This window comes from Sceloporus undulatus, chromosome 8 (assembly GCF_019175285.1).
Source record: "Sceloporus undulatus isolate JIND9_A2432 ecotype Alabama chromosome 8, SceUnd_v1.1, whole genome shotgun sequence".
NCBI lineage: Eukaryota > Metazoa > Chordata > Lepidosauria > Squamata > Phrynosomatidae > Sceloporus > Sceloporus undulatus.
This window is the reverse complement of record NC_056529.1, coordinates 18,091,900-18,118,538: the sequence shown is the minus strand read 5'-3', so window position 1 is coordinate 18,118,538 and position 26,639 is coordinate 18,091,900. Positions and strand designations below refer to the sequence as shown.

General features: G+C 41.3%; 1 protein-coding gene across 1 annotated transcript in view; it reads right to left on the bottom strand.

The window, feature by feature from the left end:
* CDH13 (cadherin 13) overlaps positions 1 to 26,639 on the bottom strand; it is a 651,716-nt gene that overhangs the window by 393,323 nt on the left and 231,754 nt on the right. Inside the window, exon 3 of the mRNA XM_042438290.1 lies at positions 24,149 to 24,357. Within this exon, the coding sequence (XP_042294224.1) occupies positions 24,149 to 24,357 (209 nt within the window). The remainder of the gene's footprint in view (positions 1 to 24,148; positions 24,358 to 26,639) is intronic.

Below are 26,639 nucleotides of genomic sequence, written 5' to 3'. Positions count from 1 at the left end.
TTCAGTCCACAGAGCTGCATACCCTGGGCTGGCCAAGTTTAATTAGAACTTGGAAATGTTATATTATTATCATTATCATTATCATTATTATTATTTTACTACAGCTTCCAGAATCCTCCAGCCAGTAGTATCCATGTTGGCCAGGGGATTCTGGGAGGTGTTGTCCAAAGCAAAATCAATGGAAACTTGGTAAGTTAACATGTATATAAATTCCATTGATTGAATCAGTTTACTGCCGTTGAGTCTAAACATTTAATTTTAGCCCAATAGATGGTTCAGTTCACAGATCTGCATATGCTGGGCTGCCCAAGCTGATTCACATCTTAGAAATGTTATTTATTTTTGGACTACAACTTCCAGAATCCTCTAGCCACTAGGGGCCATGTTGGCTGGGGGATTCTGGAAGTTGTTGTCCAAACTTTTCCAAGCCATGCCCTTGATACAGACAACCCATGCAAAATTAGGTGAAAGAATGGAGAAAATAAAGACTACAATTTTTTTGCCCAAAGGAATTAATCTGGCTGTAGTGGAAGAACGCCTCTCAGTGCTTTGGAAAGCCACATAGTGCAAAAAGTCTGGCAATGTATTTAACAGATATGTAAGATCCAAAATGCTAGATGACAGCTCTCTGATGGCTGTGGATGTTATAGTTAGGAGCACATGTTACTGCTTCACTTGCTCTTTCCTCTCATATCCCGCATGATCCATCTCAGTCTGGCTTTCCCTGAGGGTCTTCTTCACAAGTCCATGCACAGGCCTGTCATGTTTTAGTTCTACATAATTTACCAGCCATTTCTCACCCGCTCTTGACAATGTTTTCAACACAGCAAAGAAAAGGAGGAAAAAAGTATGTGGCTCAAAGACCTCTGAAGGTTCATTTCCATTCCCATTGCTATTACAGCAGCTGAGCCAAGAGTAGCCCAAATCACCATTTTTTTTAAAAAATCAAGGAGGTACTTAAACAGTGTGACCAAATTTCAACTTTGCATACAAAAGTTATAATGATAGAGGCTTATGGGTGAATTAAACATCTGAGGAATATTGGGGAAAGGAGGGGAAATTTGATGGTGGTGATTTACCAGTGAATACTACACACGGAAGGGGTGATATCTTAATGATGAAGAACATATTTTCCAAAGAAAATAAGCAGCATCACCAATAGTGTAGAATATCAATCAACCAGTATAGAGAGTATATATAGCATATACGTTTAGCAAGCATGGCAGAAACTATGATCCTGACATCTGCCTATGAGCGATGGTCAAGAGGGAAGATTATTGTTCACCCCAAGGCCCAAATTCTGTTTCATGGTTATGCAATGCCATTTGTAAATGAGGCCAAAAATACAATCACTTTTCAATCTGAAGCTCCTACTGCTAGCCTTAGGATAGGCATTTCAACATATTAGAAGAGGAATGAAACTGTACAAAATCTGGGAAGCTGTGAAATGATAATAGCAGCAGCAAGAGCATTTACATTTCTGTACCCCTTATCACCAAACTCAGCACTCTCTAAGTCTGTAAGCCAATTGCCCCCAACAAGCTGGATACCCATTTTACCAACCTATGAAATGATGGAAGGCTGAGTCAACCTTGGAGCCTGCACAAATACAACCAGACATGGCTCTATATCAGGAGATGCAACATGCACCAAAACATGTCTTAGAGGGAACTGCTTGGAGGACTGCATACATTGGGGATTGAACTCACAACGTTGTGGCTTAGTACCAACATTTAACCACTGAATCACCAGGGATCCATGATGTCATGGGAGAAAGGGTACGGACATACGAGGATGTCCAGAGGGCCAGTTTTGACCCAAGACCTAAGTTCCCTCATGCCTACACAATACTGAGCTAGACTGGCCAATGGCCATTTATCAAATGGATCTTCTACCAAAGACTGGCCTTCTTCCAGATTGATTTTTTGCCAAATCCACATTTGGTAGGCGATACTTTGTTTATTCTTTTCCAAAGGACAGAAGCTGGAACATATCAAGCTGTCTTGCAGGGAAACTATAACCAATCTTCTCCCGAGATGCTGCTAAGGAATCCTGGGGTTTCCCAAGGCTTTAATAACCAGTGACCTGGGCAATAATGCGATGGCCCCACGACGTTGCAACCGAAGCCCATTTCCAGAGAAAATCGGCTTTGCGTTGGCCTTGCCAAAGAGCTGGTATTGATTTGCTCATCATCTTTCTCTCCACCCGCCCACTTCTTTCATTTCGCCACGCGGCTCGAAAGGAATCGGCGCTGACAAGTTAATGAACTCGAGCTACAAACACAGAGATAAGCTCAGGGATGGGTTTAGCACCTGCCGTGTTCTAATCACTTGAGGTCTTGCTTAGGTGAATGTTTCTTGATCGCAGAGAGGGGGAAAGAAGAGAAAAGAAAACAAGAAAGTGTCTTCGCCAGGTTCCAATCTGCAGAGCAAGCCACTGTCTTAAGAATCACATCACCACCTATTGACTACTCTAAATAAATCCATCCTGGCTCACTTAAGCCTCTTAGGTTCAGACATGGCCTACAATCTTGGATAAATTTGATAAACTCCTGGAGTCTCCTTGTCTTTTTTCCCCTTTCCCTTCTTCTTCTATTTTTAAACTATTCTTCCAGGAAAGTTTATGTAACTATGTCGTTTTTGAAGTGATTTTCAAAAGTGAGCTGTCTTGTGCCGGGAGCAATGCTGAGCCACAGAAGGCGCATTGGATCCCACACTTCTGTCTTGCATTAACATTTCTTAAAAGTGCCGAAGTGCCCAGCGGTCGAACACTGAATGCATTTTCTGATGCTGAATGCCCCTCTCCAGTGATGGGTATATTCATTGAAGTAGCACTCCATTTGGCATTTCTTTCACTAAAGAAATAATTGCAATGGCCAAGATGCTTCAAGGCAACACCTTTGAAGGGTTTAGCAGATTAGGTGAAATGGATTCACAAGGGTGTAGCCATGCTTCAGGATTAAAGCAGCTTGACACCACTTGAATTGCCACAACATCCTACAGGATCCTGGGATTTGTAGTTTGGTGTGATATTCAGCCTGGTTTGTCAGAGAACTCTGGGGCATCGCCAAACCACAAATCCCAAGGTTCTGTACAATATCTCATGGCAGTTAAAATGGAGTCAAACTGCTTTACATCTGTAGTGTGGCCACACCCAAAGTGTACCCAGAAATCAAAACTGCCTACATGACGACTGGACAGCGACTTGGGGGAGAGGGAGGGACTGAGTTGCCATGGCTAAATGGTATGGAATTCTGGGAATTGTAGTTTTTGTGAGATATTTATCCTTCTCTGTCAGAGAGCTTTGGTGCCACAACAAACTATCATTCCCAGAATTCCAGAGAATCAAATCCTGGGCTCCAGAGTTGTAGTCCATGACACTGGCTGTCTTTTACTTTAGTTTACATTCTGCTTTATCTATTGCACATCACCTTGGGAGCCATGTCTGGTTGTTAACCAAAAAGAATAAACCCGACAGACAGACAGAATATTTTACCTCCCTTGTAGCTAACCTCTGGGAAACGTCTTGTTCAGCCTCCTAATAACAGATTTAAGAGTATAATCCATAAATACAGAGAGAGAAAGAGATGGGAATAGCACATGTGAATTTCACAAAAGGATTCTGTGTCTTTGCATCCTGTAGAGATGATTGCCAAGTTGATAGATGCAGGAGGTAAAGTAAGTTTTAAAAGAGATAAAAAGAAAAAGTTAGAGAAACACTTTGTTAAATGTATCACGCAATCAGAAACAGTTCTACTCTTGGGAGCAAGGTCTACACAAATTTCTCAGTTTGCAAAAAAAATGCACACGGTTTTGTCCCACTGGAAATAGAGTTACAATGTGAAGATAGAAGAGCTCGGTCTGCCGAAGTTTAGCTCACATTGCTTAATGTTTATCAGCATTTGCCAATGTGCATTTGGAAAAGATTCCCTACAAATGGGCCAGAGGTTACTTCTGCACCCAGATTCCTGTTATTTCACAGCTGGTTCAAGGCATATGTTGCCATGCCCTTTAAAGGAAGAGAACAGTAGGGCTCGTACTTTTAGTCTCTGTGCCTCTTGCCAGGAATAGAGGGTGGGGTAGGCAAGAATTCAAGGACTTGAATTCCATCAGCTGCTCTTCATCAAGGATTTGCTGTGGGAAAGAGAAAGAAGTCTGAGCATCTCAAGGTAAAGGGAATGCAAGTCAGCCAGCTGAATGGCACTAATAGAAAAGCCAGAAAGCTTGGCCTGTACAAAGTCAGGCACCTGTTCTGCTTCATTGTCACAGTGACAAAGGTGAAATAACAAGAGCTGAAGGTGTGCTTGGAATGCATTTTAAAGGCAGACATCAATGGTTCAGAAACGGGAAGCTGCCACAAGGAAGAAAAAGCATGTATCATAGACTCACACACAAAAAAGTAAGAACTGCCACAAGAAACCATCATTCATGATCAAACAGAATGGAAGACAGATTAGGCAGGCCCAGAGGCCAAGATTAGATGGGAAGACTGGCTGGACAAATAGACCAACAGCTTTATTTAAAGGACTCTGGTGTTTTCTAAGACTGTGAAATGCACACAGCTTTGGCCTCAGTTTTGCATTTATCAAAGCAAGACAGAGTGCATATCCCCCCATTAAATATGCATATGTTCAGTTGGACATAATATTTTATTTTTGCCTGTAAGGTAGTGAGATAGTTTTCTCCTAATAATGAGTGCTCTTTTTGTACAAATGGTGTAAACTGTGCAAAAAACAAAGCTACAACAGCAGACTGGTTACTGCATGGACTTTTAAAACTCGGAAGCATTGCATGGATTGTTCGTCTTTTTTGATCAATCCATCGTCTGTGATGGCTGTGTGCGAGAGCTTTGCATCACAAGGGAAACAGACCTGAGTTTTGTGCAGAGACTGTGCACATGTTGTGGGACTCTCAAGGAACTGACATCCTCCTGGTATCCTTGGAGTCTGTGAAATCTTGCACAGTGTCAGCCATTTCTTGACAGCTGGTCTTGTTTTGATGAAGTAATTTTGTCAGAAATGTTCACATCCATATTAGGAAATACTTTTGCATTTTATTGGCTCTCTGGACAATGATACTATTCTGTCATTGGATAGCATTTTTCCTGCTTCTTTTCTCTCTGGTCCATTGCACCATTTCCCTGATGGTAAGTGGGTAAAGAAGATGAGAAGAAATATATTTGCAGTGGAAGATGGCGGCCGCACATTGTGTAACTTTACACATGCTTAGCTGCATAGCAGAGGCATTATGGAAATCTCCTAGTGAACAGCAGTGGTGTGTCTTGGGGCAGACAAAAGTGCTTGATGTACATCAGGATTTACTGATGTGCATTGGCAGTCTCTAGCTGGTATTCCAGTCTGCAACAAACTCTAACAATGCTGATGTCTAGATGCACACTGGGGTTGCCTAATATGCATTGGTTCCTAAGAGAATGTTAAGAGGTGATATGATAGCCCTGTTTAAATATTTGAAGGGATATTATATTGAGGAGGGAGCAAGCTTGTTTTCTGCTGCTCCAGAGACTAGAACAAGGAACAATGGATGCAAGCTCCAGGAAAAGAGATTCCAGCTCAACATTAGGAGGAATTTCCTGACAAGTAAGGGCTGTTCAACAGTGAAACACACTCCCTAAAAGTGTAGTGGAGTCTCCTTCCTTGGAGGTCTTTAAGCAGAGGCTGGATGACCATCTTTGGTATGCTTTGATTGAGAGTTCCTGCATGGCAGGGGTTGGACTGGATGGCCCTTGGGGTCTCTTCCAACTATGATTCTAATATACATCAGTCCTGATGTTCATCAGTCCTGATCTGCCATGGTCACTTCTCTGACTCCTCTAGGTTGTAACATCACAGCGGTCCCTTGTTAAATATGGACCTTGTAAAACTACTCAGTTCTATTTCCCACAGAAGTAAATCCACTCACATAGATGTGAGTCCCATAATGAATTGTTGTTTTAGGGGGTAAAGATGATGTTGTAATCTGTAAGCCGCTCCAATTGTCTTTGACAGAGGGGCAGAGTATAAATCATAGTTTTATTTTATTATTGTTTTATTAACAGTGACCCTATCCTAGGGTTTTCTTGTCAAGATTTATTCAGAGGAGGTTTGCTCTTGCCTTCTTCTGAGTCTGAGAGAGTGTGACTTGGCCAAGGTTACCCAGTGGCTGAACAAGGACATGAACCCTGGTTTTCTACAATCTTAGTCCAACACTCAGACCACTACACCACACTGCCTTAGAAGCAATATGTACACTTTGATTTCCCCCCTTCTGTTGTGGAATGCACTTTTGGAACTTGCCACCGCTCTTGTTGGAGAGCATGCTTTCAAGTAGTGCTCCTGATTTTTCACTCCACAATCTGGAATAACCCTCTCTTGGTGAAACCTCCCATGCTAGTGAGTGTGTTTTCTCCGCCAAGGAAAGAGCAAAGAAGTTATATTGTTATGACCCAACAAAAGCAGCCATTTCCCCCTGTAGCCCACCATCCAAGCTGTTGTGTTTGCAATTCAGGGAAACACAGCTGTGATAACTAATCAAGAGTTATCCCTTTGTGCTTATTACAGCCTCTTAATTAGAAAGAGGTTTGAAGCAGAAGAGCATGTGCGCATTTGGAGAAACACCTCTCTCTGGTGGGCAGATCATGAATACACTAAAGGCTCAAGATTAGTGTGCAGCATTCAACACTTCTGGCTCGTTCCGTGGCAGAAAACTATAATAAAGAAAAAGCTCTGTTTAAAAAACTGGACCCTCTATCCTCCCTTCTGCCTTTCCTTTTTTGTGAGTTTGGTTTGTCTGAGTCTGCTGCCACACTGCAGAATTAATACAGTTTGACACCACATTAACTGCCATGGCTCAGTGCCATGGGAGACTGTAAACTGTAGTTTTGTGAGAGAGTTAGCCATCTTATCAAACTGTCAATCCTGAGATTCCATAAAATGCACCCAAATGCTATCAAACTGCTACAATTTTGCAGTGTGTACATACTGTACACATTGGCTACTGCATCATCTTAGAGCCCTGCGAAAAATGGCATTTCTCTTATCAGCAAAGGTGGAAATTTAAGAATTTATCACACGGGACGAATCCCGTGCAGAAACTAGATTTAAAGGGAAAACAACCCGCTTTTGTGGATTGTTTTTCACACACCTTTTGGGGTTAACCTGAACAGAAAGTAGAAAAGACCCACAAATGCGGGTTGTTTTTCAGACGGCGTTTGCATGAAAGAGAAATAACAAGAAAATAACCCCAATGGAAAGCCAACAAAACCCACTCCTTTTTATTTTCAGGAAATTCCAAAAGTAGAAAGGAGTCATTTTTGCCAGTTTTCCATTTGGATTATTTCTGGTTTATTTCTCTTTCCGCCAATGCATCTGAAAGACAACCCACACTTGCGGGTGTTTAGCTGATTTCAAAATCCCATTTCTGCACAGGATTTGCCTCCATGTGCCTCTGTGTGATAAACTCCTTAGCTTATATGGTGCACTAGATAAAAACAATCAACTGAAACCAAATGGTGAGCATAACCTAGTGCTTGGAGAAAGACGGAGTCCTCCATGTAGTGCAGTCTGGAGTGGACGAAGACTATAGGAATTAATTTAGTCTTAAAGACTTGAGCACTGTAAATCCAGGCTCTTCAGGACAGGAGAGATGAATGGGCTAAAAGTAGAAGGAGCAAATGAGAAAGAAGCATGCAGTCACCTTTACAGGTTTCCCTTAGATGCCTCATAAGAAGGCGGAGCAGGACAAGTCACGTACGTAGGACCTGGGCACGATTGTAATGCCATGCTTCGCCGCCAATCTCTCTTGTTTATGTGGCCATTAGTTCAAAGCCACAGACAAGCAATTTATTGGGTATGAAAAATGTCACCTATGGCACCCTGATTTGCATCTGAAAATTGATTTTCGTCACATTGGGATTTTAGGACAACCTCTTTTGGCAGCCAACACCGCCACAAAGCATAATAAAAATAATTATGTGGCCACAAAAGCATGTTAGGCTCACTGTAAATTTTAAGTCTCTAAAGGATGGAGCTTGGCAAGACATTATTGATGGGTGCTGTGGAAGAGTTACCTGGAGTAATCTTTCTCGATGATTTAGCGGTGACAGCAGAACTTTAGAAGTCTAACTTGCAAAGGCTGGGGAGGTGCAATGCACAATGTTCACAGTCTTTCATTAAGCTGAGCTGGATTCCCTTGCCTTCTCACACCCCCATTGGCACTCAGCATCGCTGTAGCTAAAAATTGACCTCAAGGCTTTCCCACTACTGATGTCACTGAAGATCATATTTCCTTGCTGAGAGATATAAATCTTGGTAGCCTGGAACACTCACTCCAGACCTCTTTCTCCACCCTGGAACACAAAATGAGTTTCTGTACAATCCCACAGTCTAGCGGTGTGTTTAAATTTAAATAGTACTTTGTAGGGGCTGCATCTACACTGTAGAAATAACCCAGTTTAACACCACTTTCACTGCCCTGGCTCAGTGCTATGGTATTCTGGGATCTGTTGTTTGCTGTGGCACCACAGCCCTCCAACAGAGAGGGTTAAATGTCTCACAAAACTACACTTCCCAGTATCTCATCGCACTGAGCCATGGCAGTGAAAGTGGTGCCAAACTGGATTATTTCTGCAGTGCAGATGCAGCCCCCAGAGTACTGTTATACAGCATATATACCTCCCTTGCTGAAACAGTTAAAGTGCTAGCTCTGAGCTATAGCCATTCTTTAAAAAATTATGCCTAGCTGCCTGATAAAAGCATTTCTTGTTGGTATGTGCCTTTAACCCAACTCCAGGCCTCATTCCCACTATCTTTTAAATCAGATTGTGAATCAGTTTAAACCAGCTCAAATCAGCCTGGTTCCCACTTAATCCAAATCGCTGAAGAAATTCTGAGTGGGGGCCCATGCACTAGACCCATTTAACCCGTGTCTTTTTGACACTGTTTTTCCCCACTTCTTTTTCCATAAATTGATTCTGCACAAATGTGAACCACATGTAGATCGGAATCAATTCAAATTTCCCCTTCAGCCGGCTGGAACCAAATCATTTTGAATCGATTCATTTGTGAAGGGGAAGCACAAGTGGATTATTTTGGAGAGAAAAATGCAATTGGAGCAAATGTAGTGGGAAAAATGTGATTGGGGCAAATGTAGTGGGAACCACGTTCCACTGTTGAATCGATCCATTGATTTGGATCGCACACCAATTTATCTGTAAGTGAGAATGGGGCCCTAGTGTCTGTTGACTTAGAGTTTTCTTGGAAAATTTTATTCAGAGGTGGTTTGCCATTGAGGAGGTTTGCCTTCCTCTGAGGCTGAGAGAGTGTGACTTGTCCAAGATCACACAGTGGGTTCCCATGGCCAAGCAGGGATTTGAATCCCGTTCTCCCAGAGTCATAATTCAACATTCAAATCACTGTGTCACACTAGGAATCTGATAAGATCACATGCCACATGGATTTCCATTTTATGGAAGAAGACTCACAAGGTCTTATAGCTAAGAATAGGATTGTTGCTTGACAGATCTGGATCATCTTACACAGTTCTTTGAAGGTCTATGACCAGTGAGACAACTTGCAACTTTCAGTATCCCATTATGCTCCATTAAACTCCAATGTGCTACATACTTGTGGAATCAAGATTTTATTCCATACGCACTCCTGAAAAAGTGAGTTGGAAACCACAAATGCTCATGATAAAATAAACCAATTAGTTTTCAGTTTGTCACTAGATTGGTTTCCCATTTTCATTTCTATACATTTTAGCAGGACACTTTTAAGGAATCGTTACTGGGTGTCCATTCCTCCATTTAAAAGGTTCGTAAGTGAAAGGGTACATCTACACCATAAAATAATAGTTTTAACACCACTTTAAATGCTGTAACTCCATCTTACAAAATCCTGAGAGTGGTAGCTTTAAAAGGTTTTTTTGTCTTCTCTGCCACAGAGTGCTGGCCCCTCACAAAACTACAAATCCTAGGCTTCTGTAAGATGGAGCCATGGAAATTAAAGTTATTCTTTTGTAAAGGGGTGTGTGTGTGGTGATGCAATATTGTATATGGAAGTTTTAACTTGCTGTTAGCCGCTTTGATTGTATTATCACAGAAAAGTTTTATTATTTTATTATCATTATTTATTTGAAGTTTTCTCACATTGTATTATTTCTGCAGTGCAGAAACACCCAAAGAGTCTCCACTACATACAATCTTGACACTCAAGGCACATCCAGACGGATTGAAAAATCCTTTTTCTTTAGGTCCAAAACACACTGCAGAAATAATCCAGTTTGAGTCTGCTTTAATTGCCCTGGCTGAATGCTAGGGAATTTTGGGAACTGTAGTTTCATGAGACATTTAAGGTTCTCTGCCAGAGAGCTCTAGTGCCAGAACAAACTACAATTCCCAGGATCCCCTTACACTGAGCCAGGGCAGTTAAAGCTGTCTCAAACTGAATTATTTCTGCAGTGTGTTTTGCACCTATGATTTTATACTGGGTTAAAACCAGCCAACCTGGGGCACTGTTATAATTTCACCACCTGAAAATTCCTGCATTGAAAAGAAATGTGCTTATCAATGCTTTAAAAAGTTGCTATTGTTGTTGTTGTTTTAATTCTGATCCAAGATTGCAAAATATATGTATTTAGGGATTGATTTGTATTCTTGGTCTGCAGTAACTTGCAAGAGGCACTGAAACAGATGGAAATTCTATGGTTCACCAATTAAGCTGTATGTGCCTCCATTGGGTTTCCAGAAACCACATCTGGGTGTCCATTTAGACCCACAACCCATATCTTAAAAATACCTTGGAAGCATAATAAAATAAAATAAAAACACATAGACTAAAGAATATATAGGAATTTTATCACATAACCTTCTGGAAGGGAGTTCATGTTCCAAACACCTTTGGAAGGAAAATTCCCTTCCCGAAGATTATGTGGTAAAACACCCTCATCTCCTTTTCTCTGCCATTTTATTCTTTTTTCTGTGACACCTTTTCTTCATTTCCATTTGGTTTCAGCTGGGGCAGCACTACCACATTAGGTTATAGACACAGAGAAAGATTGAGAGCGTGTGAAAGGAAGTCACCCTAGGCCATGTCCATTACTGTTGCAAACCCTCTTGGATGAATATAGGTACAGACTGCAATATCTTTATTGCTTTGAATTGTTTTTACTGTTCGCTCCCCGTGTTGCTTCTAGCTATGTCTGACCTCGAGAGGAAGAATTGGCAAATGGCTCAGAGCAGCTCCTTGTAACTTTTATGAGCAAGAAACAAATAACTTTTGCTGGCTCTCATCAGAGTCCTCCCCTCCCACCACCCTGCTGTAAGTGCGTCTCTTTTTCTGCACCGTCTGTCACCATATGTGGGACTTATCTGTCAGATCCCATCCCACCCCCTGTGGCAAAGTAATGTGGCACAAAGCAGTCAGGGACCAGGCAAATTTCGCCACAGCAGAAAGTGTCTCAGAGATATCCCAGCACAGTTGTCATGCACCTTTGGAGGCAAACACTGCTGAGATCAAGGGGTTATCCAGACGTCTCATTTTGCAATGCCACTATGTGAATAATCTCACTCATGTATTCCATGCATTGTTGTTCACACTATTTTTTATCAGAACTGCATCTATTTGCATCTCTGCAAGTTCTATGTGAAGTTGAAGGCTTTCATGGCTGGCATCCATAGCTTTCTGTGGGTTTTTCAGGCGGTGTGGTCATATTCTGGAAGAATTTATTCCAGGCGTTTCACCTGCAACTGTGGCTGGCATCTTCAGATCCCTCTGAAGATCCCTCTGAAGATGCCAGCCACAGTTGCAAGTGAAATGTCAGGAATAAATTCTTCTAGAACATGACCACACAGCCCCCCCCCAAAACCATAGAAAACTCTGCCAAGTTCTGTGGCCCATATGTGTCAGCATTGAGAATAAAGACGGAGTCGATGATGCGGATGTATTCAAAAAACATTAAAGAAATGCAGAGTTTTGTCCCAGTTTATCCCAGGTCTATCCGCATTGTTTGTCCACATAGCCAACAATGTGAATATTTCAAGAAAATGTGGGGGGGGGGGGGAACACCAAGATCAATTATTCCAGGCTATGTGAGTCTTTTTGACAGTCTCTTCCCCCAATTTAACCAGACACATTTGAAATTCATGCTAAAAAAAACACCCTATATTTTACCAGAATTGTTTTCATGATCTGAATAACCCTCCTAGAAACCAAAATCTGACACAGCTAATGGAATAATAGGCAAGAAAACTATCACAAGGAGAGCAATGAATAGAGGGTGGGAACTGAAAAATCAAACCTAAAATCCCAGGACTCTGGCTAGGATTGGGATATCTCATTCTCCCTTTCCAGTCTTAGACATACACAGCATTGATGCAATTGGTTTCTCTAGCTCTTTCTCTCTGTTGTTGTGTGCCTTCAAGTCATGGTGGCCCTAAGGTGACCCTATCATGAGCTTTTCTTGGAACATTTCTTTGGAGGCTATACCTTTTTATTTTATTCCCTGCAGCAGTGAGATCTTTACCAGTAAGCATCCTGGAGCAAAAGTGCACCAATAGAACCATTGATAACCCAGCCAGATATTACAACCAGCTGAGGCTGGTAGGTCCGATATCAGTGGTGCAGTTAATCTACTCTATATTTTAATCCAATGTTTATAGGAACTATCCAAGGTTCTGAATCTATTTTGGATTTGTACTTTAAAGTTCAGATTTGATTAATCACTCCACTAGCACCAGATACACCACTGTCTATGGTTTCTCTACCAGGGACGTCCCCAACCTTCAAGGCATTCATGGATTATCCTGCTCTTATTTTAAAGTGCTGAGAGTAGAAAGAACCAAGTCAATATCTCCTCATAAGCTAGGACCCTAGACTAGGAGACAAAGAGTAAATTCACCCACACAGAGTCACATAGCAGCTGTACAATGCCATACACAATTAAATGAGCAAAACCGATGCAAAAACTTATGAAATATGCAGAAATCATAATAGGAACTGATGCCCTTCAACAGCATAAGTGAAACTCCACTTCCATGCCCAGAACATACATAGTCCAATTGCACAACAGTGCAAAATTTTGACCCACAGAAAGAAGGCAGTTTATGCTTCTGCATTTCACCAACATTTCCTTTCTGTATGCAAAACACCCATCTCTCTAATCAATGTATTTACTGATTACTATCATTATGTTTAGCCTTCCAACTTTTGGACAGGGTTTCTTTTTTTGAAAAGAGTCAAAAACTTGGCTTGACAATTTATTGAAGAAATTAAACATGGGGTTTTTGTTCAGCAGCATAGCTTCACCATATTTGGCTCTGTCTAGCTCCAAAATGTTCTGACTGGTGACCTCTTGTTCATAAATCACCACTTCCAAGTGGGGAGGGTCATATTTATAATCAACAAAATGAAGAGGCAGCCATGTGGTCCGTAAAACAAAACCCTAAATCCACATGAGGGTGGTGCCTTCATTAAGCCAACCAAAAATAACAGCAATGAAATGTGTGCCAAGTTTCAAGACCAGCAAATATCTGCATGCCAGATGTTGCACAGAAGGTGTGGCAGAAAGAAGAGAGGAACAGAAAGGAAAAAAGAGAAGAGAAGAGAAGTATATCTAATCTTAAACTCCACATGTCTGCACCATGCCTTGTGTTGTGAAGCAAGGGGAAGCATCAGCACATACTCACTTGTGGCTCAAGCAGGGAATGTGGCGATTTATAAGCTGTTCTCAGAATGAGCATCACATTTGCTGAAAAAGCAGCAGGAGGAGGAAATCTTGGTCTTTCATTAAAGAAGTGTTATGGTTTTAGTGACCAGGACTCTGGGAGAACAGTGTTCAAATCCCTAGTGACCAGTTTCTCCACCAGTGATCTTCAGGATGGAGGAGGAGGTGGGAATGAGATAAAAATGGAGGCAGGAGGAAAGAAAGGGCCTTAACTACATTTGACATTATATATCTTGGAAAAGTTAGCTTTGTGGGGTTAGACAAGTCCTGGAATCCCCATTCTGGACTTGTACTGAAACTAAATTAGAAGGAAAGTCATTGATCCACGTAGCTCATGTTTCTTTCATACTACACAATTATAATGTTTTGATGCCCCTTTAGATTTCTTGGCTCCAACCAAGAACTTAGCCCTAGGACTTATCTTGTAAAGTATTTAGAATGATGTCCCAGAAAGCCACAAATCCCAGGATTCTGTAAAATGGAGCCAAGTCTATTAAGGTGGCATCCAAATGCTATAATTGTGCAATGTGAGAGAGATGTATTGTCTGCTCTGACCAGCAATGAATCCCCAGGGATTCAGACAGAGGCTTTTCTTAGCCCTGTCTAGAGGTGCAATGTTCTTCATGTTCTTCATTGGTGAACTATGGTGCACTCCTCAGAATAATAATAATAATACTCTCTAAGTATGTCCTTGTAGTCATGTGTTCCTGGTATTTCCATTCACATAATGATACCACTCATGTGTTGATTTCCTTGACTTATTTACATCTCTTTGCCAAACTGGACTATATTTATAGGCACATAGCTTTTTGATTCATTAGTCTTTCACGCGTTCCTGTAATCTGTTGGTGATGGACATACTTCCTGCCAGGTCTAAGTAAGTGTCTCCTGTCAACGGGTCAAGATTAATAGCTCCCTTCTTCTCCCATTGCATGCTTTGAAAAAAGATTTAATCAAGACACTTATTGCAACTTGTGATCATCCTGAAACACATTTGCAATTAATAATCCAATCTCCAAACACAGCGTAATGCACTGTGTGCTGATGGAACAATACTTTCCCTTAACAAACTGGACTAGAAAAAACTAATACATTAGATAGCCATTCAAAAAATGTGAGAAGACGGGGGGACAGGGAGAATTGATTTTTGCGAAGTGCAACAATGTGAGAGCATATTTATTTTGGCTGTGATCCATAAATTACTTCAATTGGAATCTTCTCCTTCAAAGAAAACTAACTCTTTCCTGTTCATGTTGGTGAGAGACAGCATGATGTACTGATCTGAGCATTGGACTAGTGCTCCAGAGGCCATGGTTCAAATCACCACTCAGCCATAGAAACTAAATGGTGACTTTGGGCAAGTCATACTCTCTTCACCTCAAAGGAAAGCAATATCAAATCTCCTTGGAATAAATCTTGCAAGGGAACCTCATGATAGGTTTGCCTGAGGGTCATCATGAGTCAGAAATGACTTAAATGGCACGCAGCAACAAAAATTAACATTGGTAACAACACTCTAGCAAACAGCTGGGGATATTTAACTTCTCATTAACTCTGTAGGAATTTATGTTGCCATTACTTGGACTTGCTAACAAAGGCCTCATTCCCACTTACAGATAAATTAGTGTGCAATCCAAATCCATGGATCAATTCTATAGCAGAGCATGGTCCCCACTACATTTGCCCCAATCACATTTTTTTTACCTCCAGAATAACCCACTTGTGGTTCCCATTCACCAATGAATTGATTCAAAATGATTTGGTTCCAGCCGGCTGAAAGGGAAATTTGAATCAATTCCAATCTGCTTGTGGTTCATACTTGCGTGGAATTGATTTATTGAAAAAGAAGCGGAAAAAATCAGTGTCAAAAAGACACGGGTTAAATGGGCCTAGAGCATGGCCCCCCTCTTGGAATTGCTTCAGCGATTTGGATTAAGTGGGAACCAGGGTCGTTTTAACCAGTTCAAACCAATTCATGATCCAATTTAAATGGTAGTGGGAATGAGTCCATACAGTGTTTAAAAACAGTCTACATGACTCTAAAACAGGGTTGGTAATCATATGGTCCTCCAGATGTTGCTGGACTTCAATCCCTAGGTAGCAGAGCAAATGGTAAGGAATGCTGGGAGTTGAAGTCCTTGCAGAAATCACTCCCCACTTATTTCTACTACTTGCAAATAGAATGGAGAACTGTGGGGTGCCATTTGTTCTCAGCCATACTGAGCCAAGACTTTATGTCAGGTGGGATTGCCCCACTGAGCCAAGAACTCATGCCAGCTGTTCATCCTCCACTTCCTTCTTCCTGGAGCTTGCAAATGCGAGTCTGTGACTTTTGGGCATACATATTGCAAATAGTCACGAGAGAGTTCTGAGAGAACTTCTCTTGGGTGTCAACAGATTGTTTCTGTACTGGATGAAACGGCAGGAAGATCTTTGGAAGAACAACAACCTCTTTTTAAGGGCATGCAAACCAGATTCTTCTGCAGAATGTTGTAAGTCTGCTGTACTTTCAGAACTAGAGCTGAGTGCTTCAGGCTGCAAACAAACAGCAGGGGTGCATACAAAATGCATAATCCTGCTGGGGGAAAAAACACTAGTTCTTTAAAAAAAAAAAAAAGAATCCCTCTAATCTGCCAAGTTTTGAAATATCAAGCGAACACAACCATTAGATGGTTGAATGCATAATTCGGTATCAGCGTTTAGAGAATAATATCAACGGAGAGGATCTCCCACCTTCTTGATTCACAGGTCATGCCACAAGCAGACACCCAATCAGCCATTTATTGTACAGCAATCCACATTAAATATTCAGCAGCCCTCCGCTTTGATTAGGAGCTATTGTTTAAAATACTTCTGCGGCTACAGAGTTAAACACTTAAACCCAGTGTGATTGGCAAGACAAAAACACGATCCTTTCAAACACCTACAAAAACAGTATCGCGCTGGGATCTTATGGTATCAGTTTGCAAGGAGGCAAAATACGCCACAGGCGAGACTCATGCCTAGTTAAAAAGAATTAGACTTTGCCAGGGTTTTCTTTGCTCTGGAAACACTGCACACCAAAACCATGACTCATTCCTGATGAACTGTAGCATTCATAATTGGAAAGAAGAGAAATTAGGAAAGAGGTTAAAGTTTTTAACAAAGGCACCCAGTTCTGGAATAGTTGCATCCAGCTGCAGGATTATATCACCATCCGTATGCAAATGGTCACCTGGTGCATCTGTGGTTGTTGTGTGCCTTCAAGTCATTTCTGACTTATGGTGACCCTAAAGAGAACCTACTATGTGGTTTTCTTGGCAAGATTTGTCCAGAGGAGGTTTGTCATTGCCTTCCCCTGAGGCTGAGAGAGTGTGACTTGCCCAAGATCACCCAGTGGATTTCTGGACTGAGCTTGGAATTGAGCCCTTGTCTCCAGAGTCATAATACAACACTCAAACCACTATGCTGTGTAGGATCCTAGGTGCATCTACTGTCTAGAAATAATGCAGTTTGGTTCCATTTTACAGAATGCTGAGCTTTGTAGTTTTGTGAGGCAACAGTACTTTTGCAGAGAAGAATAAAGAACGTGTAAAACTATAAATCCCAGGATCCCAAGGGAGGCTGCTAAAACACTTAAAGTAGTGTCAAACTGCATTATTTCAACCATGTAGATGCACTCTTTGTTCAACATCACAACATTCCACACCTTTCACTCCAACTTCATACACACCCCATACCTTTCTTAGCCATGTAATTCAAAAATGCAAACATCACAAGGACTCAAACTCAACCACGCTAGCCCTGGGCTTTCTAGCCTACTGGGGGGCTCTACAACCCCTACTGTTCCACAATCCCAGAGAGACAGCAAAGCCAGGAGGTTTATCAAATACAAGTTCAGCAGGAATAAGATAATTCTCTTTGAATCTCAAGCTGTGAGAAATTTGTTTTCATCCCTAGCACCAGATATGCAGTTTTTGAAGACTGCTGCAGAAGCAACTTCAGATCATATATATACACACACACACACACACACACACATATATATATATATATATATATAACTGTGTTATTTCTGTATCAGAGGCAGCCCTCCGTCAGCAAAGGTGTTGCAAGTATAACCTGTTAGGAAACCCTCTTAGGCCTCATTCCCACTATCTTTTAAATTGGATCGCAATTCGGCACAAACCGGTTCAAACGACCCTGGTTCCCACTTAATCCGAATCACTGAAGTGATTCCGAGAGGGGGGCTATGCACTAGACCCATTTAACCCACATCTTTTTGACACTGACTTTTTTCTCCTTTTTCGATAAATCGAATCTGTGCAAGTGAGAACCACATGTGGATCAGAATCAATTTAAATTTCCCCTCAGGCCAGCTGGAGCGGGTCCATTTTGAATCTATTAATTCATGAATATGAGCCACAAGTGGGTTATTTTACAGAGGAAATAATGCGATCGGGGCAAATGTAATGGGAACCACACTTTGCTGTCAAATCGATCCATCAATTCATATCGCGCACCAATTTATTTTTAAGTGGGAATGGGCCCTAGTAAGCTAGAAGAATGGAGAGGGGGATGCTGGTTGCTGCCTAACCCTCTCCAAAGGGATTGCTGAGAGCAGAAATAAACAGCAACATTTATGAGTCTCAAGCATTTAGGAGAGAGGACCATTTTGCAAAGTACTAATAAGAAAAAGAGCCAGGGTGATATCTGAGCATCAGACTACAACTCTGGAGACCAGGATTCAACTCTCCATTCAGCCATGGAATTGCAGTAGGTGAACATGGGCAAGTCAGTCTGTCTCAGATTCAGAGGAAGGCAAAGGCAAACCCCATCTGAACAAATCAAGTCAAAAATGACTTGAACATGCACACAACAATTTATTTATTTGTTTATTTATTTATAGTATTTATACTCCGCTCTTCAGTCCTAAAGGCTCTCAGAGCAGGTTACAGATAGTTATTCAGATGGTTCTCTGCCCTATAGGTCTGCCTTAGGGGCACCATAAGGCAGAAATGAAGGTGAACACAACAACAAATAAGACACTCTTTCACATCAGTCAAAAAGACTGATGAGGAAGATAATCTAGTAGTAGTCCCTATTTTCCAAGAACATGGGTAGTTCGAGCCTTGGCCGGGGACTTGAATGATCCCCTTGTTCATGTATCCACTGAGCCAAGAAACCCATTTAGTAGCCCTGGGTTAGACACTTTCTCTCTCAGCCTCACCTCCCTTATAGGGCTGTTGTGAGGATAAAGAAGGCGGAGGAAATGCGCATGATGTCTTGAGTGCATAGGAGGTCCCCCAAAGGGGACCATATACCTGAACCGCTTCACTCAGAAAAACAAAACTGGCCCAAAATGAGGTGAAATGGAAATCACACTCACTTGTGTTGAGTGCATCATTGAAGCGCACGGATGTGCGAGTGTGTGTGTGTGTGTGTGGGGGGGGTTCCACTTCTGAGCTGTCAATCAAAATATTATCGATGATTGCCACCCGCCATTTTCAAACATGTCACGTTTTTTGTTTATTTGTTTTGGACAATAGGGCAATCAATAATGGGATTTCACAGATGCAGACTCCAAGCCTTCTCCAAAAGCAAAGCAAAAGTCAGTGGGGGAATATTTAAAACATACTTACACTCTCATTAAACCAGGAATCGGCTAAGTCTGCAAACTGCGTGCGAAGCAGCCTACCAGCATATGCTTATTCTTAACCTTCCTCTATTAGACTAACAAGCTGAGGTTCCAAAAGGAGCTATTCTTAGTCAAGTTTCATCTCACCCACAGATGGGAGATGTACCACTGTTTTCAGGCTGACATATTTGAGCTATACAGTGTAAATAACCGTGGCTGAGTTTGTCATTTAAAAAAATATTTTAAAACCCACACTAGATAGAAAACTCCGTGGCTGGGAAGAGAAAACATGACACTGACAAAGAAGGGAGAAAAGCACTCCTGTACAGGTTGGCTCTCCCTCATCCGAAATTCAAAATCCAAAACTGTCCACATTGGTGGCTGACATAGTGACACCTTTGCTTTCTGATGGTTCAGTGTACAGCAACTTTATTTCATGGACAAAAGTATTGTGTATAAAATTACCTTTGGGCTATGTGTATAAGGTGTATACAAAACATAAAAGAACTTTGTGTTTAGACTTGGGTCGCATCTCCAAGATATCTCATTATGTATAAGCAAATATTCCAAAATCCCAAAAACTCCAAACTCCAAAACACTGCTGGTCCCAGGCATTTGGAATACGGGAGAATCAACCTATCTTTCCTATCTCCATCTATGGATTCCTTTAATGGTTCCCTTGAAGAGCAAGTGTCCTGAAAGTATGCTAGACTGTTTGCAAAATATTCCCATCGAAATAAGACTGCTTGGTGCTTGAATTTTACAGCCAGCCCTCCTCATCCACCAATTCTTTATCCATGGATTCAACCATCCATAGCTTGAAAATATTCCCAAAATATATAAATTCCAAAAAGCAGAACTTGATTTTGCCATTTTATATAAGGGACACTATTTTACTACACCATTGTATTTAATGGGACTTGAGCATCCATGGATTTTATTATCCATAGGGAGCCCTGGAACCAAACTCCAGAAAATACCAAGGTTCCACTGTATTTTTAAAGGGAGGTAGACATTATGAAAACTTTTGGTGAATTGATGTGGATAGAAAAAGCCTTTCATGACCCTCTTTAAAATACTACCCCCTAAAATATAGATGCCAACTTTCCCCCAATTGCTTTGCTTCTTCTCCATATTTGGTGATGGTCACAACTCTAATGCCTTTTTCACCCACAGCAAGATTTGATGGGGAAGAAGTGAGACCTTTTCAATTTCCTTTAAAGTTACTGGAAGGTCATGTTCTTTGTGGCAATTGAACATCGGAGGGACTAGAGAGTCAAATACCTCCTCATCTATCAAGTCAAAAGTGAAAGAAGGGTGTATCAGAGGCCACGCTTTGGGGAGGTACAAGTATTTATGCCATATTTTTACACTTGTGCAGTGATCACAGAGTGGTATAGTGAATATTGGACTAGGACTCTGGGAGACCTGGGTTCAAATCTCCATTCAGCCCTGGAAACCCACTAGGTGACCTTGAAACAGCCACACTCTCAGTTTCAGAGGCAACCCCACCTCCCAAAGAAATCTAGGGAAGAAAACACAAGGATAAGATCACCATAAGTCAGAGTTGACTTGACAGCACAAAACAACAAGTGTCCCTCAAGCATATTGACAATGAAAAGATAACACTCATTATATGTCTATCCAATTTGGCCAAGTGCTCTTCAGATCAAAGGTTACATCAAAACAGATCATACAGAGAAATATTTTTTTTAAGTTTGTTCAGCCTTCCCTTTACAGCCAAATTGCTCTTAAATAGGAGATTTAAGTCAAACTACCAAGGCTGCTGGAAATGTGATGAAACCGCTGCCTGCCAGATGAACTAAAGAGAGGAGAGAGACAATGGATCACTCATCCTTTATAACCTCCTCATTATGGCTTCTTTGTACTTCTAAATTATAGGTCTGTAAAAGTACCTGGCTTAATTGTCTTGTAAGTCACTGTCATGCCTGCCTCTTTGCAAAATGTCGTGGTGCAGAAATGAAGGCTAGCGCAGTTATTCCTTTGTTACTCTGTTGCATGAGCAGCAAACATTTCAATCAGTTGGGAAAAGCACCCCGATTCTCCCCACCTCCTCCTTTCTATGCCAAACAAATTTCCGCGGAAATCACAAAGATGAAAAGAGGTTGGTATGAAAGAGAGGAAATGGGAAGCAGCAGAGCCATAAAAGAACGTCTGCTTAGAAGATCCTCAAAAGACATACGGTGGGTCACAGTAGGGCTGCTTTGGAGTAGAAAGTGAAGTGCACAGGTTTGGATCAGTGTTTTTTACCCAAACTCATAATTAAATAGTTGCAAAAATAAAAATCTGTGCATTGGCCTAGCTCATAGTACATAGGTGCAGTTGTAACACATCACTTTATTGTTCTAATGCTCTTCTACAGGCCAAGATGAAGAGGATCGGTTATCATGTTTTTGTTAAAGTTGATTCCCCCTTCTCCCTTATATGCATATGCCCTTATCAAAAGTAGTCTGTTGGAGTCCACAACATCTGAGATTCTACATCATCAATAACTTTACACTCACAGAAATACATGGCAGTGCAGCCATGTGAAAGTATGCACAATGCATGACCAAATGCAATGGCACCACCCTGCACAGATCTGCTTCCAAAACCTGGATCATCTGCATCAAACAAAAATGTGCAATTGCTTCCACGGGGGAGCAAACACATACCTATCGCATCGCCAGCATGGCAGCTCTCAATTTTTCAGAATGATGTTACATCATGATCAAACCTAGATGCTGCAATGTTGCAGAGATATGTGCAAGTAATGCATTAATAAACATGCCACCATTTTCAAAACATTGTGGCTCTCCTCTTCCAACTATCCACCTGAGAACATGGTATCTACCACTCCCGGAGTTTTCTAGGAATAATCTATTTCAGGTATTCAATGGATGTTTTGACAGACTTAAGGGCTTGAACAGTAAGCATTGGAGGTTTAAAAAATGAGATGGAGCAGATGCAACCCATGGATCCCAGCCCCTGTCCTGAAAACTGATAAGTGATCATGAAAATATAGGAGAGATATCAGCCTCTGCTATTCCTCTTGGATGCCTGGGTTGGAAAGCTTCCCAGATTTCCTTGTCTCCATTCCCATGTTTGGAAATGTTCCTGTCTTTTTCCAACAGCCCTGGAGAACTTAAAACAGTTCAGCCCAGGGAGAGGTTATTCATTTCTATCTGAGCTGAGATGACTGTCTGGAACTTGGACAAAAAATAAAGATGAATTATAGTCCAATCTAATGTAGAACAGCTTCAATCTAGACATTTTGGGAATTAACTGAGATTCTTAGCAGATCCTTTAAAAATAAATAAATATTCGTGTCCTTAAAAAAATAAATCAAACTATGATTAGTTTGCCTCTTGCTAATCTGGATATATATTCCTCTGCCATATATATGAATATTATATTAACGTCCATTGATCACATTAATTAAATTTGGCCTAAAGCCATCAAAGGCCAGTCCTCTTTGCTCAAAAGCTGTCAGTTGCATTCCTCAACTTTTTGTTGTTGTTCTGTGCCTCCAAGTTATTTTTGCCTTACGGTGACCCTAAGGCAAGCCTATCACAGGGTTTTCTTGGAAGGTTTCTCCGGGGGGGGGGGGGGGTTGCCATTGCCATCCTTTGAGGTTGAGAGAGTGTGACTTGCCCAAGGTCACCCAGTGGCTCTTATGACCGAGGGGGAATCGAACCCAGGCCTCCAGACTCATAGTACAGCACTCAAACCACTGTGCCATGCAGGCTCTCCAACTCTATATTTCCCACTACAAATTTCACATCTCTCACTGGCCATGCTGGATAGAGCTGATCAAGGCTGTAGTCTAAAACAATGCTTATCTGATGTAGGAGACTGGAGTTTTTATTCCTAATGTTCGTGGGACAACTATCAATGCCCATTGACTACGATTCTTTCTTCCTTTTCTAGATACTCTCCATAGACCAGCACTTGACGGCTCATGGAATGGGTTCAGATACCGCCATTTAATATAACACTGGCCAAAACATCTGAAAGGCACTAGATTTGGGAATGCAAGCTTAAAGTATACATATTCATCCATACACATGTTCATAAAATCCTTCAGCCACAAAAAAATTAACGGTGACTGAACATACATAAATTATTTTATATCCATTGAAAATATTGCAAAGAGACTCGTGCTGTATCCTTTTTTTTGTCTTGCATGGCAATATACTATAGCCCAAGATTAACCTGCTAAGGATACAAAGAAAAGAAAAGAAAAGAATAACAGGTTTCCAAAACCTTGGAAAACTCCCGATGATGAGAACACTTGACAATGAGAATCTTCTCAGATCAAAATTCATTCTGGGTTAAAAAAATGCACTTGCATTTTGCAATTTTCAAAAAAGCCATTTTCTGCTCAGAAAGCAAGTTTTCCACACAGAAAACATACATTGAAAAGATTATTTCGGTTCATAAAATGCCGTTTCCTGGGCAAGGAAGCCACACCAGGTTTTTGCAGACTGTAAACCCCAAACTTCAGAAGTCCTCAAAAACAGCACAGAGAATAAAAAACAGAAAGATTGATTATCTGTTGTTGCATCTGAGAATAAAATGTATGCACATTTGCATACTTACAACCAGCTGGTTATTTGTTAGAGACGGAATAGAAGTGACAGAAGGCAGCTCCAGAAATGACATTTATAAGTATGTTAATTCTTCAAGATACATACATTAAGTGGATCAGCATTACATCACTTTCCCTATTCAAATGGCTATCTAACTGCAGATCCCAACTAACCCTGTACCCTCTTCAGTAACATTTGATCTCCATTTGTCTCCAACTTACCTTTAAAGAACTGTGTTTCTCTTTTCTTCCAACAATCAATACTTCCGCTGTATCTTCAGCTCGCGCCGACCGGCCGTGGATAAATAAAGTTGTGCCAGCTTCTGATAAGTTTCTCAGTGCAACTAAAGCCCCGTTGGGTTCCACTTTGAAGTCTGGATTTGAAACTTTGAAGTTCAATCTGTGATTCCCTTGGCAGTCATCAAATACCACTAGAGATGGGAAGAGGGAAATAAAGAGACAGCAACAATGAGTTTTCATTAAGTATCTCGTGTTTCATGCTATTAATACTTGGTCAGCTTACTCTATAAATCTTCAATAGAAAGGTTCAAAGGGTCACACAATGTGGGGAGTTGTAACATTGAATCGTGGCCTTGCTTCAAAAAATGTGCAAGTGTTTTTCAAAGATGGCCATGTGAGGCTAAGGTCCATGCACTGAGGAAGGCCTTAACAGTTGTCAAATGCATCATAAAATACCTGTGTGGGTGATCTGCAGGATCATCAGACTTTTAGAAACTCAGCACTGTATAATATTGCTGCCAGTAGAGAAATATAACCTTACAGATCAAAGATGAACTTTTTACACCAAGGTGGTTATAGAGTGGAATATGTAGCTCTCCCAAACTCCTGGTGGGCTATAGCTAAGTGTCTAGTAGCAAACAGAAGTAACATTTCAGGTAACAGGAATTTACTTCCAGTAACTTTTAGTGTTTTCCTCTTTTGGGTTGGAGAATGAATAGCTAGCTAGCTAGCATACCATTCTTGTCCCCAGCCCTGGCACTCAGGGGCTACAGAGACCGGCACTTTGTGCCAGCCTGTGGGTGGATGAGGGCTGGATGTCCGCATGCTCCAAGCTCTTATGTTGCCGCCTGGGCACCATTTTTGTCCACACTCTTCTAGATGGTGTGTGCCATGATGACAGACCTCCGGCGCAGCTCCCAAACAGTGCACTGTGAAAGGGGCATCATCATGTCGTGCCACTGAGGATATTGTGCTGTTTAGAGGGTGCAAGAAGGAGCTGCGTTTTGCTGCTTTTCCCATCCTCTGAAGGGCAGAATGGGGCCTCAGTGTGCCGTTGCTGTGCCCGCAGTCCAGGGTGAAAAGGGGCGGCATCCCACCACCTATCTCTACATTTCCAAAAATGTTAAGAAATACTGGTAAAACTCATCATTAAAATCACGCAATTTTTAAATATACTTGAACTACCAATGGAATTAAAAACATTTAAAAAAACAGATGATATATATATGGGCAATAAAGCACATTATTAAAAGCGTTTCTACACTTAGAACAGGGTGAGAGGGCAAGTTCCCATGAGTCTTGATTTTTGTTTGCTTGGTGTTTGTTTTTGGAGGGGGTAGGGATAAGAGTTTTTATGTGAAATCTAAATAAAATTGGGTTCAAGGAAGTCTAGAGGGCCTGGGATGGTCAAGAGCCACCAAGAACCTTCAAAGGATTTCGGTTTGAAAGATAGATAGTCAGATAGTCAGATAGACAGACAGACATTGAAAATTCTGTTTCCTAAGTTTCTGGAAACCCCCCAAAAGAGAAAACTGGTCTGAAAAAAATATTCGTAGTTCAAGATTTATTTTGCAGCCATTTGAATGTGTCTGGGCTTGTATGTGTGTGCACATAGGTACAGAAAACAATATTTTCTGCACAGAATATACCATTTGCTAATGTTGCTTTCTGTGAAAAGCCCTACATGGCTTGGGCCCAGGTTACTTGCCGGAACGTTTCTCCCTACATAATCCCCTCCATACTCTTAGAAACTCTGGGAAGAATTTACTACAATCTCAAAGGACCAGACTAGCTTTTATCCCTGTCTCTCCAAATTTGTGGAATGACCTGCCGGAGGAGATCCGCCTTATTACCACCTTAGACGCCTTAGACGGATCTCTTCCCATCTGACCCTGTGTAAGATAGTCCCATCCACCTCAGTGCCCCAGTCCATTGATCACAATCAGAAGAGAATTTTAACTGTTAATGTTATTATTGTATTGGGGGAGGGTTTGGGTTTTGGTTGGAATTATTATTGTTGATTATAATTGTATTGTTTATTGGTATTGATGACTGTATCTTATCTGGTTGTAATCCTGCCTTGATCCACAGGGAGAGGCGGGAAATATAAATAAATTGTTTCCTATTATTTATTATTATTGAAGTCCCATTCCAGACCCTTGGAGTTCTTTGGGGGCCATACCCCATTCCCCATGATATCCTCATTTGGTTGTTTCCTAGCACTCCTACAGTTGTCTTCCATATTCACCATCTGAAGCGTCTCTCCTGCAGTTTAGTAATTGGCAGTAAGAACTTTACGTTAAAACATGTTGGTGTTTCTGGTCTCATCCTTTTGCTCTTGATCCTACCCACCACTGAAATGTAGCCCCAGAGAACTACCCTGAAATTGAATTCTGTCCTTAGTCTGCAAGAGATTTCCCACCCGTGCTCTAATGAACTCTAATATTGCCATGAAGTCTGTTGTGGATGCATT